The sequence below is a fragment of the Palaemon carinicauda genome, chromosome 40, assembly GCF_036898095.1.
Source record: "Palaemon carinicauda isolate YSFRI2023 chromosome 40, ASM3689809v2, whole genome shotgun sequence".
NCBI lineage: Eukaryota > Metazoa > Arthropoda > Malacostraca > Decapoda > Palaemonidae > Palaemon > Palaemon carinicauda.
Window position 1 is genome coordinate 47,121,716 of NC_090764.1, and position 14,286 is coordinate 47,136,001.

Sequence of the window (14,286 nt, forward strand, 5' to 3'; positions counted from 1 at the left end):
GAATTATCATGGAGACCAGACTCAACATCTTAAGGCTTGAAGGCTAAGTATGAGGTGTATGATCTATGCTGATGTCAAGAAAACAATACTGAACATTTATCATTATGCACCGTACTAACGAAAAGAGAGAAAAAATTCAACATTAGAGACTATGAACTCTCCTAGAGAGAGAGAAAAAAATAAATAAATAAACTAAAATAAAATAAAAGAAACTACAAGACAATTAATGAGAGCTGCGAATTCTGTTCGTTTGGGAAACGCTGGTAGTTGAAGCCCGAGACAAGGCACTGCCTCTGTATTATTATTATTATTATTATTACTATCCAAGCTACAACCCCAATTGGAAAAGCAAGATGCTATAAGCCCAGGGGCTCCAACAGGGAAAAATAGCCCAGTGAGGAAAGGAAATAAGGAAACAAATAACTGAAGAGAACATATTAACAATAAATCATTCTAAAAAAAGTAACAACGTCATAACAGATATGTCATATATAAACTATTAACAACGTCAAAAACAAATATGTCATATATAAACTATAAAAAGACTCATGTCCGCCTGGTCAACAAAAAAGCATTCGCTCCAACTTTGAACTTCTGAAGTTCTACTGATTCAACAACCCGATTAGGAAGATCATTCCACAACTTGGTAACAGCTGGAATAAAACTTCTAGAGTACTGCGTAGTATTGAGTCTTATGAAGGAGAAAGCCTGGCTATTAGAATTAACTGCCTGCCTAGTATTACGAACAGGATAGAATTGTCCAGGGAGATCTGAATGTAAAGGATGGTCAGAGTTATGAAAAATCTTATGTAACATGCATAATGAACTAATTGAACGACGGTGCCAGAGATTAATATCTAGATCAGGAATAAGAAATTTAATAGACCGTAAGTTTCTGTCCAACAAATTAAGATGAAAATCAGCAGCTGAAGACCAGACAGGAGAACAATACTCAAAACAAGGTAGAATAAAAGAATTAAAACACTTCTTCAGAATAGATTGATCACCGAATATCTTAAAAGACTTTCTCAATAAGCCAATTTTTTATGCAATTGAAGAAGACACAGACCTTATATGTTTCTCAAAAGTAAATTTGCTATCGAGAAACACACCTAAAATTTTGAAAGAGTCATACAAATTTAAAGAAACATTATCAATACTGAGATCCGGATGTTGAGGAGCCACCGTCCTTGACCTACTTACAATCATACTTTGAGTTTTGTTAGGATTCAACTTCATACCCCATAATTTGCACCATGCACTAATTTTAGCTAAATCTCTATTAAGGGATTCACCAACCCTAGATCTACATTCAGGGGATGGAATTGATGCAAAGAGAGTAGCATCATCTGCATATGCAACAAGCTTATTTTCCAGGCCAAACCACATGTCATGTGTATATAGTATGAAAAGTAATGGGCCAAGAACACTACCCTGTGGAACACCGGATATCACATTCCTATACTCACTATGGTGCCCATCAACAACTACTCTTTGAGATCTACTACTTAAAAAATCAATAATAATGCTAAGAAACGACCCACCCACTCCCAACTGTTTCAGTTTGAAAACAAGGGCCTCATGATTAACACGGTCAAAGGCAGCACTAAAATCAAGGCCAATCATACGAACTTCCCGACCACAATCAAGGGATTTCTGTACTGCATTGGAGATTGTAAGAAGGGCATCACATGCTCCAAGGCCTTTACGAAAACCAAATTGCAAACTAGGGAATAGATGATTACCTTCAGCAAACCTATTAAGACGTTTTGCCAGAAGACGTTCAAAAACTTTAGATAATATGGGAGTTATGGAAATTGGGCGGTAATCAGTGGGACTTGAGCTACCACAAACACATTTACATAGAGGAGTAACATTACCAATTCTCCAACAAGTGCTAAAAGCTCCTCTTCTTGCTAACTTACGCAAAATAACAGATAACTTTGGAGCTAAGAAATCTGCTGTCTTTATAAAAAACAAAGGAAAAATACCATTTGGGTCTACACCTCCATAAGCATCAAGGTCCATCAACAGAGCTTTAATCTCACGAGATCGAAAAGCTAAACTAGTTAGTTTAGCCTCAGGAAAACAGGAATGAGGAAGTTCAAGTTTTTCATTACTCTGTTTACTGTCAAAAACATCAGCCAAAAGGGTTGCCTTTTCCTTTGGACAGTGAGTGACTGAGCCATCTGGTTTAAGTAAAGGAGGAACGGTTGCATCTACACCAAAGAGTGCAGATTTAAGGGTAGACCACCATTTATGTTCCTGAGTTGTACCAGAGAGGGTTTCTTTTATGATTAAATTGTACTCCTTTTCAGTTGAGGCATAAACTCTCTGAGCAAAAGCTCGAAGCTGAGTATAGTTGTTCCAGGTCAAATCTGATCTGTTACCCTTCCAAAGGTGATAGGCCTCCTGCTTCTCCAAATAAGCACGTCAACAATCATCATTGAACCACGGTTTGTCCTTCATTCGGTACCTTAGCACACGAGAAGGGATACGCCATAAATGGATAAAAGCTTATGTAAGGTATCAAACAAGCAAACAAAGATACGCAAAATAAAAAGACTATCAGTGCACAGTATGCACTAATCATTATACGGTAGCCTATTGGAAACGTTACTGCCTGGCGTTCTGCTGGACTGGGGTTTGAGACCTGCTCAAGCTCAATAGCTTCTTGTAGTGTATGCAATTTCACCATCCTTTTGAGCTAGAGATGTGGGATTTGGGGAGCCATTGCCTGGCAATCCATGGTCCTAGCTTGGATGGAGAATGGGCTTGGCCATTGACCATATGTATATATGGTCAGCCTCTAGGGCACTGTCCTGCTAGAGCATTGTCACTGTACTTGGCCTCTGCTAATAACGTGCAAACTATAAACCAAGGAACGAAATGCGATGCAATGGTGGCGTATTTACCTCACGTTGGTAGCCTTGCTCTCAGGCACATACCAGGCAAGGCTGGCAAGCCAACCCTCCCACGACAAAAGCGGTTAGGTGAACGTTTACGGTAGGCATCTGGTGTTTTACTATTTCGGACAGAATAAGTGGTGATCATCTGGCATCATAACTTTGATGCTGATTGGAGTATGAATAATCGAATGTTTATACATTTGAAACAAAGGAAATGAGTATATAGATAAATAAAGTGGTCAAAACGTAACAGTCTGGGAATAGCCGTAAATTTTCAAACTTAATGAAGTACTAAAAATTGCTAAAATAATAAAGGCGACAAGAAAAAACATAGAAACGAAACTAGCGACAACAATTGAAATTTGTATCAGAAAATAGGATTGGCAAGATGATATGATTTTTTTTTTTTTTTTCCTATGAACTTTGCGAAGCGTGTGCGAAACTTCCCGGCCCCTGCAGGGACTTCTCGTGAAGGAGGAAAATTATAAACATCTGCCAAACTGTTTACATCTTGGGTTCATCGCTACACGAGTCCAATTCACAATTAACAAAGTTCGTGCATGTTTAATTTTGGAGATTAGGTAAACTATGCATAAGTAAGCTATGCATTTCTGGAAAATTTAGAACATATTCTTAGGAAATACATGATCTTATACTCATTTCAATGTCTCTATGTCAGCGATCTTTAACATTCAATATGACGTGTATGAAATATTGATTTTTTTTTCTGAACATTTATTTTCTCCAATGGCAAATTTTTTTATATGACTGGCAAAACTATTGTTTTAACCAAAAATATGGTCTACACATAACAAGAAAACTTTCCTCTTGGCAAGGGTAGAAGAGGCTCTTTAGCTATGGTAAGCATTCTTCTAGGAGAAGGGCACTCCAAAATCAAACTATTGTTCTCTAGTCTTGGGTAGTGCCATAGCCTCTGTACCATGGTCTTTCACTGTCTTGGGTTGGAGTTCTCTTGCTTGAGGGTACACTCGGGCACACTATTCTATCTTATTTCTCTTCCTCTTATTTTGTTAAAGTTTTTATAGTTTATATAGGAGATATTTATTTATTGTTGTTACTGTTCCTAAAATATTTAATTTTTCCTTGTTTCCTTTCCTTACCGAGCTATTTTCCCTGTTGGAGCCCCTGGGCTTACAGCATCCTGCTATTCCCACTAGGGTTGTAGCTTTAGCAATTGCCCTTGATAACTTCACTAACTAAAAAAAAATATCCGATTTAACCCCGCAAAAGTCACAAATTATGTTTAACATTCATTAAAGTAATTAAAGAGTATCATATCTGTATATGCTTCAAGTGATGACGGTTGTCCCATTGGTATTTTCAATAAATTCCATAGGAGGGGTGTGATATGATGGTATATTTAACATAACTTAGTTTAAGTATGATAATTGCTTTTAAAGTTATTTAAGAACCGATCATTATTTAGATTAATTATAGCTGATATGCATGATCTTAAGGTCCACCAATCAGACAATTGGAGGAAACTTGTAGGGAATATATCAGCTATGAAATGTGACACCCTTTTGATATGTTGGGGGTACACCTTGCCTGTGAACATCTAAACATGCGTTATGAAAGTTTATGTGGACTTTATTGACAGTCTTATCAACTTCAATATATAACATTTCTTCGTGGCATGGTATTAGTACTCCACTGAAAAAGAAATATACCCGAGCATTATGGCCTATTTCACGACTAGCTTAATCTGACTTAAGATTAGAATTGTGCCGCTATAGAGTTATTGGGTCCTTTGACTGGCCAGATAGTTCTACAGTTGATCCCTCCCTGGTTACGGCTCATTTTCCCATTGCCTACACTTACACCGAACAGCCTAGCCTATTCTTTCCACATTCTCCTCTTTCCTCATACACCTGACAATATAAAGATGACTTAAAAGTTCTTTTCCGCTCTAGGGGTTAACTACTGCACTCTATTCAGTAGCTATTACTTCTTGGTAAGGGTAGAAGGGACTCTTTAGCTATGGTAAGTAGCTCTTCTAGGAGAAGAACACTCCAAAATCAAATTGTTATTCTCTAGTCTTGGGTAGTGCCATAGCCTCTGTATCATGGTGACTGTCTTGAGTTAGAATGCTCTTGCTTGAGGGTACATTCAGACGCACTATTCTGTTTCCTTATTTCCTCTCTTCACTGGGCTATTTTCCCCATTGAAGACCATATAGGGCTTATAGCATCCAGCTTTATTAACTAGGGTTGTAGCGTAGTTAATAATAATAATAATAATAATAATAATAATAATAATAATAATAATAATAATAATAATAATAATAATAATATTTCAGTGAGGTTTCATGTATTTTTTTTCTTTGTTATATCTTCCACTAACCGTTAGAATATTTCATCTTTATAATTTTTTTTTTAGAACGAAGCATATTTTCTCTTTACACCATGAAATCCAGAGATAATGTGTGTACTCATCATGATTGCTAATATCACCTATTCTTTATTTACCACAGAACAACTAGATGGAGCTGACGTCGCTGTTTTTCGCGGCGTTTGCCCTCTCTACAGCCACGGCCGAGCTGATTGAACTTTCATACACCTACAACGTAGACGCACCAACTAGTCCCAAATTGACCCAGTTCACGCATAAGATTGTGAAGAAGGGCCTTAATAAATTCGGAATATGGTGAGACAATCTTGGTGTTTCAATGTTATTTTGACTGAAAGAGACGGGTTAAGAAGTTTAATTCTTAACTCAAATGGTTATTTATCTACCTAAATAAGTACATGGTTACGAGTTATTACAGTATATTTGCTAAATGTGTAAGCTAAGATTTAACGTAAGTTTTTGGATTAGTTAGAGTAACTTATTTCTGTTATGTATTTATTTAAACCGCAGTAGCTTAAACCTTCAAAATTTTCTTTTATCATTTGCCATCTATTTAGAACCAGCCAAACTAAGCGACTTACAGGTCTATATCCTTGGTATATTTCTATAGAGACAAATCATGAATAAATTCAGAAATATTCATCTGAACATGAATTGTTTACAGAATATTTCCTTAAAGCTTCCTAAATTATGGTGTCATACCGTCATGAGGAATTTCTCCAGTAGGAACAATTCCATACAAGGCTATTTCTGTGTGAATATGTTAATTGTATAAGTCACAGATCTCTTAAGCTATTCTATTTATCGAGGGAAGGTTTTCAGACCAGACTGGAGGTATCCTTTCTTATTTACAATCTTTTAATTAAATTCAAAAGTGATTTGTATATAAGAGGGAATTGGTAAACTATGCATTCCAAACTATTAAGAGAAAGAATATATCTCTTTTCAATTAACTGAGATTTGCATAGATAATGAAAAATTAAAATCAACAAAATAGAGGTTAGGAAAAGGTTGTGTCTATCTGTTGTTTTAAAGTACAAATTCTTTAGTCATGTAATCAGCCGACAGATTCCAATTAATATTTTACTGATTGATAAAAAAAATCACAAAATCCAAAAATAAAAGTTCAAATGACTACACATTACTAAAGAGTGAATTGAAATTTATCAGCAATTTCAAGGGAGGTCAAGTCCTCTGGATCTTTGCAAATTGGTGAAGGATAGTGGATAGATCTACTTGGACGTTAGCAACGATGAATCTAAAGCTGCAAGAATTGTGAGTGCTAAGCTTGTTAGAAGGAAACAGACCACTCTTCTCGTTTGTTATTACAATTCTGGGGTTATTGATTAATGCAGAAATTATTGAAGACAAGAGAAAGAAGAATGAAGACAAGAGGTCAGATCATGATCTTGCCATTCCGAGCTTCATCGTAACCTAACATTCATTATTTAATTACAGCTGGACCTGTGGTGCTTATTTATCTGCGTCTTTTCTATGTATTAGCTTACATCACTTAGCAAGCAACCATAGTTCTATCCATCTCATCTATTCTATGTAAAATTTATTAAGTTTTGAGAATGCTCGAGGACTTCAAGAAGACAATAGATGACGATAGATCTTCTCCAATAAATGTGGAACTTGAAAGTCAGTACCCAATATCCTATCTAACAGAAAAGGGACACCAATCCCAAAAAATAACCGTCTCAGAATCACTTAAAATGTAAAATACCGAGGACAATGTAGTATGACATGTCTTACATTCTTTATTTCACCACAAGAGTAAAAGGACAAATTCTCAAGGGAAAGTTGGTGAAGATGGGCTCTCAGTCTTATATGTCCAACACAAATTGAAGAATCACTGAGTTGAGATGTCTTTTTCGCTAACGATGTTGTTATATTTGTTAAACAAATTTTATCTTTATGGGCCAAGTTAAGGAAAATGAGAAGTTCCACCTCTATCTAATTTCTGCTTTTCCCATACAGCCCTAGGATAAGCTGTGGTATGTTCTGCAACTAGAATATGGACAGAAAATAATAAGCTCCTTTTGCAATGGAATCCACAAGTCTATTTCCCGGAAAACCATTATGACTCTGAACCCCCTTAATTCTCACTGAATATGTTTATCTCTCAATGATTCAGACTGCAACGAATGGGATCCACCAACGAATGAAACCTAACGGCATAACAACACATTAAATATATGGAATCCTTTGAATCTTTAGAAATAACTACTTCTGAATTATAAAAAAAAAAATTCCCCCAAAAAACTCAAAACCTTTATCAGACCAAACATTTCAGCCATAACGCTATTTATCGATAAGATTTTTCCTGCAGCATGGAATTCAATAGAAGAAGCCGACATCGTCGCTAAGCAGAAGAGTGGCTATCTGATGATAAACCATTTGTATGTGCACGTATCCATTATATTCCTAAGCACATACTTTATTGAACGAATTTGCGACTAAATTATCCCTTTGCTTAGCCACAACTGAAAATCTTAAAGAAATATTCATCCACAGAAAACCAAGGTGGTAAATTGATTGATTATTAGATACTATCTGACATAATAAAACTGGGATGCTAAATGGAACTAATATTTTTCTGAGGGCCTTGTTCTCAGATTTACTAAATCTGATCGAGATTGTTTCATTGTCATACCATGATTCATGTCCATACAGTAACACAGATCTCACTAAACTGATATATAGCCTGATTTTTATATGTGATTTCAACAAAGATTTAACTGGGCTCCACAAGGCACTGAGAGGAGTTGGATGAACCCAGGCCTATATGGCTGAGGACTATGAAGTTTGAAGGCAGAGATGATAAAGGAGAAGTATCGAATTAAAAGCTCAAGATAGAGACGACTGGTGATATCTAACCGAGGCCATTTGCGTCAATAGGCGTAGGAGATTATGATGATGATAATAATGGTGATGATGACGATGAAAGGAAACTGCCAGAGAGAGGGAAAAAAGAACAACACAGGATGTGCAAAGAACTCGAAGCATAAGAAGCCTGAGTCATAGATGGAAAATATTTCCCAGAGGTTCATTTTACTCTGCATGACTGCATAATCATGTGATAAACATTACAATAATGGCTGATCCAGACTACAATTACAGATTTTCATATCACACATTGTCAATTTGAATTGTTGCCAAGACAATAGGGGGAGACAATTTACCTTACAATAAAAGGAAAGGATCGGAGAGGAGCAAAAGGCATCGGAGATCAATTATAATGCTGTTGACTGAATAACATCCAATCCTAGCAGTGCCCTAGATGCAGAATCATATACTCCATTTTACTCCTAATAAAAAACTTATAGAAAATAAACAAACTTTAGTGATTTTCTCCCCTAAGACGTATGCATTACACGCCACATAACACCCAAAATTTTCAAACGTTTAGATGAAGGTATTCTACGAGATATTTCCCCCATTAAGATCCATACCAAGAAATTATGCTTTGTAACAAAGGGTATGACTGTGCTCTTCACTGAAATCTCTGGTGAAAGACATCAACTTTTAACTTCGTGAGGTTTATAGTCAAACCCTGTTGCAGAGTCCACAGTAAAATTGAGTCGACCGCCCTCTGCAAATGTATCTGAGAATCAAAAATGTAAAATCTTGACACATGAAAAGTTGTATCATCTGCGCGGTTAAAGATCTTCACACATGGGAAGTGAGGAAGGTCATAGATAAAGACTATGAATAACAAGGAACAGGGGTCAGAACCCTGTGTAACCTCTGTATTTACAGGATACTTAGAAGACATAACACTCACTCCCAAAATCTAGAAGAATCGATCTTGATGGAGTAACGCCCACCACCTCAAACTATTATCCCTTAGGTCTGTTACACAAAATTTGCATTATATACATAAATGAGAGGCATTGTCAAATGCAATTCCTTGACAAATCCAGAAGATACCATATTTTATTTAAACACCTTGTAGACGTCTTATCTTCACATTAAGACGATAGTTAATGTTGTTGTTGTTCAAGATCTGTTCTACTTGGTGCAGAACAAAGATTCATGCTATGGCAGCAGCGCTTAGACAATAGAGTTTATATCGGGATGGTGATTTAGTGATGTTATTATGATCTTTAAATTTATTACACTTAGTAATCCATCTTTAGCCCCGATTATACTTCATATAAATTCAAACTGAAAACGCTTTGTCTATCTTTTGCAGGGTAGAATTGAATGAATTTTGTGCATCAGAGCACTCCGGGACCCACGTTGATGCTCCTGTACATTTTGCTGAAAAAGGTTGGGCTTTGGAAGCTATTCCTACTAAACGTCTATGGAGAGTGCCAGGTAAGGCTGCATTTCCACACACAGAGAGAGAGAGAGAGAGAGAGAGAGAGAGAGAGAGAGAGAGAGAGAGATTAAGTATTGGTGCATGTAATAAATATAGTTTTTATTTGAAGAGTAGAAATCTCAGTGAAGTTTCATAATAAATTTGAATACTTCCACCATCGCTATGTGTGACCATCACATTAATCACAAATGTAACTTGCTTTCCAGCTGTGGTGATTGACGTCTCTAACCAAATCAAGTTATCGAAAAATGTTCTAAACTATGAGATCAAGGTCAAAGACCTTGAAGACTGGGAGGCAGTCAATGGGATCATACCTGATGCTACCCTCGTCCTCATACGTACGGGCTGGGGTGCCAAAGTGAATAACCTTCGGGAATACTCAGGCTTAGATCAGCATAACAAAAATAATTTCCCAGGTTTGTATATTTCATAATTTTCAAAATTTTCTTTCTAAGACCAATTTTTAAACAATGAAATGAGAACTGTTTTGTGACCTTCGTTGCCCCGTTAGCTTTCATTTTCAAGGAAATAGGGAAATCCAATAGAGTTAGCACATATTTTAACGTCAATTCTGAAAGAATTTTGTTATTATTATTATTATTATTATTATTATTATTATTATTATTATTATTATTATTATTAACTAAGCTACAACCATAGTTGGAAAAGAAAGATGCTATAAGCCCATGAAAAAATAACCCAGTGAGGAAAGGAAATAAGGAAATAAATAAACTACATGAGAAGTAATGGATAACTGATATAGAATATTTTCAGTAAAATTTGTTTTATATTATCTATCAACTGTCCATAGCCTTGTGCTGTGAGTATCTGTTCCACCTTTTACATTTGTTTAGTAAATCTAAGATTTTATCTATTCAAAACTGTATACGTATTTTTTTTCACTTGAACCCCGGAGGCAAAGTACTTTCTTGTTATCACCAGTTCATGAATGGAATTTTATATTTAAGGGACAATGGAGTAACTCTTAGGCTATTCAGAGTTTGGGAGGTTCTAAGAACTTCACCATGGACATATATTTTGATCTTACACTTTGACTATACAATGTTTTGCTTTTTACTTTTATATAATCAAAATAATAACTGTAATAATGACAAAAGTTTTAAGGCAATAAATCTAAATGCCGTTTATTTTAAATATACACCAGGATAGAAAATAAAATCTTGAAAAAAACGAGAATATTTATGTTGACTAAAACTCTTAAATCGGCAAAAATAAAGTCCTATGGCCCAAGCTTGGAAATCTCGTTGGACAATTCCTTTTTTTTTTTTTCTTTTTTCTTTAATTTTCAACAAAATATATGTTGTTTATGGAATCAAGATCTGGAACGATTAAAGCCTAAAAAAAAAGAAATACTGCCAATAACCTATTTAAGAAATAAAGCTCACAACTAAATTATTATCATTACTATTATTACTAGCTAAGATACAACCGTAGTTGGAAAAGCAAGATGCTGTAAGCCCAATGGCTCCAACAGGGAAAATAGCCCAGTGAGGAAAGGAAATAAGGAAATAAACGATCTAAGAAATAATGAACAATTAAAATAAAATATTTTAAAAGCAGTAACATCAAAACAGATATTCCATAAATAGACTACTGTACAAAAAAGACTTATGCCAGATTTAGTTTTCCATGCCAATTCATTAAATTCATCTTCGGGCTATGATTGTGATGTCATATCAAGTTACTTTTTTTTTTTTTTAATTTGAGATTGAAAGAAAGGAAAACGCTTACTGTCAGCGGGGGATCCGAAATCATGTCGTAAGTCATTGGGGTTCAATTTCCGCTCGAGCTCGATAGTTTCTTGTAGTCCTACAACCTCGCCATCCTTGTGAGCTAGGAATGGGATATTTGGGGGAGCCTATAGGTCTACCTGGTCAGACATTAGCAGCTATTGCCTAGCCCTCACTTGTCCTAGCTTGGGTGGTGAGGGGGCTTGGGCGCCGATCATATGATCTTTAGAGCACTGTCACTGTTCCTTCCCTCTGCCATTCATGAACGGCTTTAAACCTGTATGAGGACAGAGAGGTGATTTGCCCGGAAAAAAAATACGATCTGCCTTTCAAGTATTAGTCTTTTGATTAACAAAAACCTCATCTCCTCAATACAATGAGCATAATTCTTGTTTATCTCATGTTCTTATTCATTCGACATATTAATGCCATTCTTTGGCAAGCAACCAGCGATACAGGAGATTGCCAGCTCCTAGCATGTTCTGCTTCTTTGACCGAATGATGCAAATCGCATTCATTTGGCGTTTACAACTTTATCAGTTAAAAACCTGAAGAAGATATTTGGCAATTGAGTTTAAGAGGAAATGGTGATACTGAGCCCCTTATGTCAACCTCATTACCGTTCAATATGCGTCATTTAGGTATTTGAAGAATGGCTGCTCTCTATCAAAGTCAGCCTTGAAAGGTCTATTCTAGTCGGTGTGACCTACCACCGAGCTGGTTAGTTTCTGGTGTCCCTCTGCTTGCATGTCTTTTTGACACAAAAATTACGCAATTCTATAAAAATTCGACAATAATCCATTATGGAAATATGGAAATATGGAAAAGGACACTAATACGATGTTTCTGTAAAATCGAATTTTCACAAGTTTTTACACCATTGTGATACAATACACATGTACAAGTCAGCATTTATGAAGATAGCCACCTCTGATTAACCTTTCTAGCTGAGCTTAATATCTCTCTCTCTCTCTCTCTCTCTCTCTCTCTCTCTCTCTCTCTCTCTCTCTCTCTCTCTCTCTCTCTCTCTCTCTCTCTCTCTCTCTCTATATATATATATATATATATATATATATATATATATATATATATATATATATATATATATATACATACATACATACATATATATATATATATATATATATATATATATATATATATATATATATATATATATACACATATATATACATATATATAATGTATATATATATATATATATAAATTATATATATATAAATATATAATGTATATATATATATATATATATATATATATATATATATATATATATATATATATATATATATATGGCAATTTATTTTCAATTAAGAGAAATATATAGTTTGTTTCTTGTACTTGTACAGCCATGACTGTAAACGGCATATTAACTCCTTAGATTTTTTCACTCACGTTGCACATATGTTCGTATAACACTTATAAAGGAAGAACATGTGATTATCGCAATTTACCTGGAGAAATATATCTAAAAATAAATACGCTGGATATAGCTGATACTCATATCAAGGCATACTTAAAGAACATTCTACCACTTTCAAGAATTTAACATTGCATAATACAATTCTCCCGGTATCATGAAAAACCTCTGGAAATTCGTGGTTATTAAAGCATCTTCATGAGAACTCTTACTTGAAAGCTTTCTGCAACATTTCACAGAATAATAGCACTGAAATTATCCTAATGGTTTTGTTATCAATAACATGATATTTCCACATCCATTAAAAGACAAATTACTCTCTAATATGCACCATAGCATAAACATTAATTGATAGAAAGGAAAAGGAAGAGTATGAAATGTTAAAGAGGATTCCAATATAAATTCTGTTCTGGCAAGAAGTTTATGAGCATCATTTAATATTTTTTTTTTTTTATTTAAAGCATAATGTCTTTACAAGATATTATGCTAGATTCTATAGTCAAAGATAAAAATAAAACTGAACCAAATTCCACTTAACCCTCTGAAAAAGTCTGCACCAACATTATGCTCTCCTGGGATCCTCTCAAAAAAAAAAAAAAAAAAAAAAAAAAAAACTTGTTTTCACCTGTCCGTAATGCAAAACCTATGCCATGTAGATGGAACTGGAATTTCTTGCTGGCTGAAATTTTCAAGGGTACAATTATTGGACACGTTTTCTTGGAGTTTCTTAACTGCTTAAGGGATTGGTAATATGCAATTTTTGATTTTTTGCAGGATCATACTTTCAGTCCTACATTTGAAGCATCTGCCCCCATTTTGAAAGTTATGTTGAGGTTCGATACTTGTAGTATTTGCATATTACTTAATTCCTGATTCATTTCATAAGATCTATTTGATAAGGGGCCCTTTCAGTTCAGTTGTCTATTTTTAAGTAAATCGGTCAAAGAATTTTTTATTCACAAACTAATGATTTTATTTGTAAATTAGCTTTTGGTGATGATGCATCTTGGGTTTTCAGTTTTACCTCATTCACAGCTATTTTATTATAGATAACTTTGTGTCTTGGTCCTAGAAGTTCCACTTCACCAAATTCAGTATAGCCCTTTGAAGGTAGGATAGTCATTTTTATTTCCCTCACTCTTTAAAAAGATCTTAGAGTGCCTTAATTAGCTTTTCCAGTGATGCTGTACAATATGAGTTAACATATCCTCCCCAAAATGGTCAAGGTTCTTGCCTCTAGATAACATCTTCAATTCATCAGTACAAATGGTCACATCTTTAACGGATAGTATTGAATCAAAATATTGAAACTTATCTTCTCCTTTGATACTTCTTTCATTTAGAACAGCATATGTGACTAAAGTGAATTTAATCAAGGGACATATGATATGTCCCTTGATTAAATTCACTTTAGTGAATAACTTGTCATTTCCAAGTTTCACTAAGTTTTCTACAAGTATTTGCAGTAATGGTCTCCATTGCTTG

General features: G+C 34.9%; 2 protein-coding genes across 3 annotated transcripts in view; one reads left to right on the forward strand and one right to left on the reverse strand.

The window, feature by feature from the left end:
* Atg3 (Autophagy-related protein 3) overlaps positions 1–14,286 on the reverse strand; it is a 325,399-nt gene that overhangs the window by 92,902 nt on the left and 218,211 nt on the right. The window lies entirely within an intron of this gene.
* The window catches only part of LOC137632028 (isatin hydrolase-like), a 51,992-nt gene that overhangs the window by 35,396 nt on the left and 2,310 nt on the right, over positions 1–14,286 (forward strand). For both annotated transcript variants that reach the window (XM_068364003.1, XM_068364004.1), the window contains exons 2-4: positions 5,404–5,576; positions 9,481–9,605; positions 9,816–10,025. In XM_068364003.1, the coding sequence (XP_068220104.1) occupies positions 5,413–5,576; positions 9,481–9,605; positions 9,816–10,025 (499 nt within the window). In that variant the 5' untranslated portion in view covers positions 5,404–5,412. The remainder of the gene's footprint in view (positions 1–5,403; positions 5,577–9,480; positions 9,606–9,815; positions 10,026–14,286) is intronic.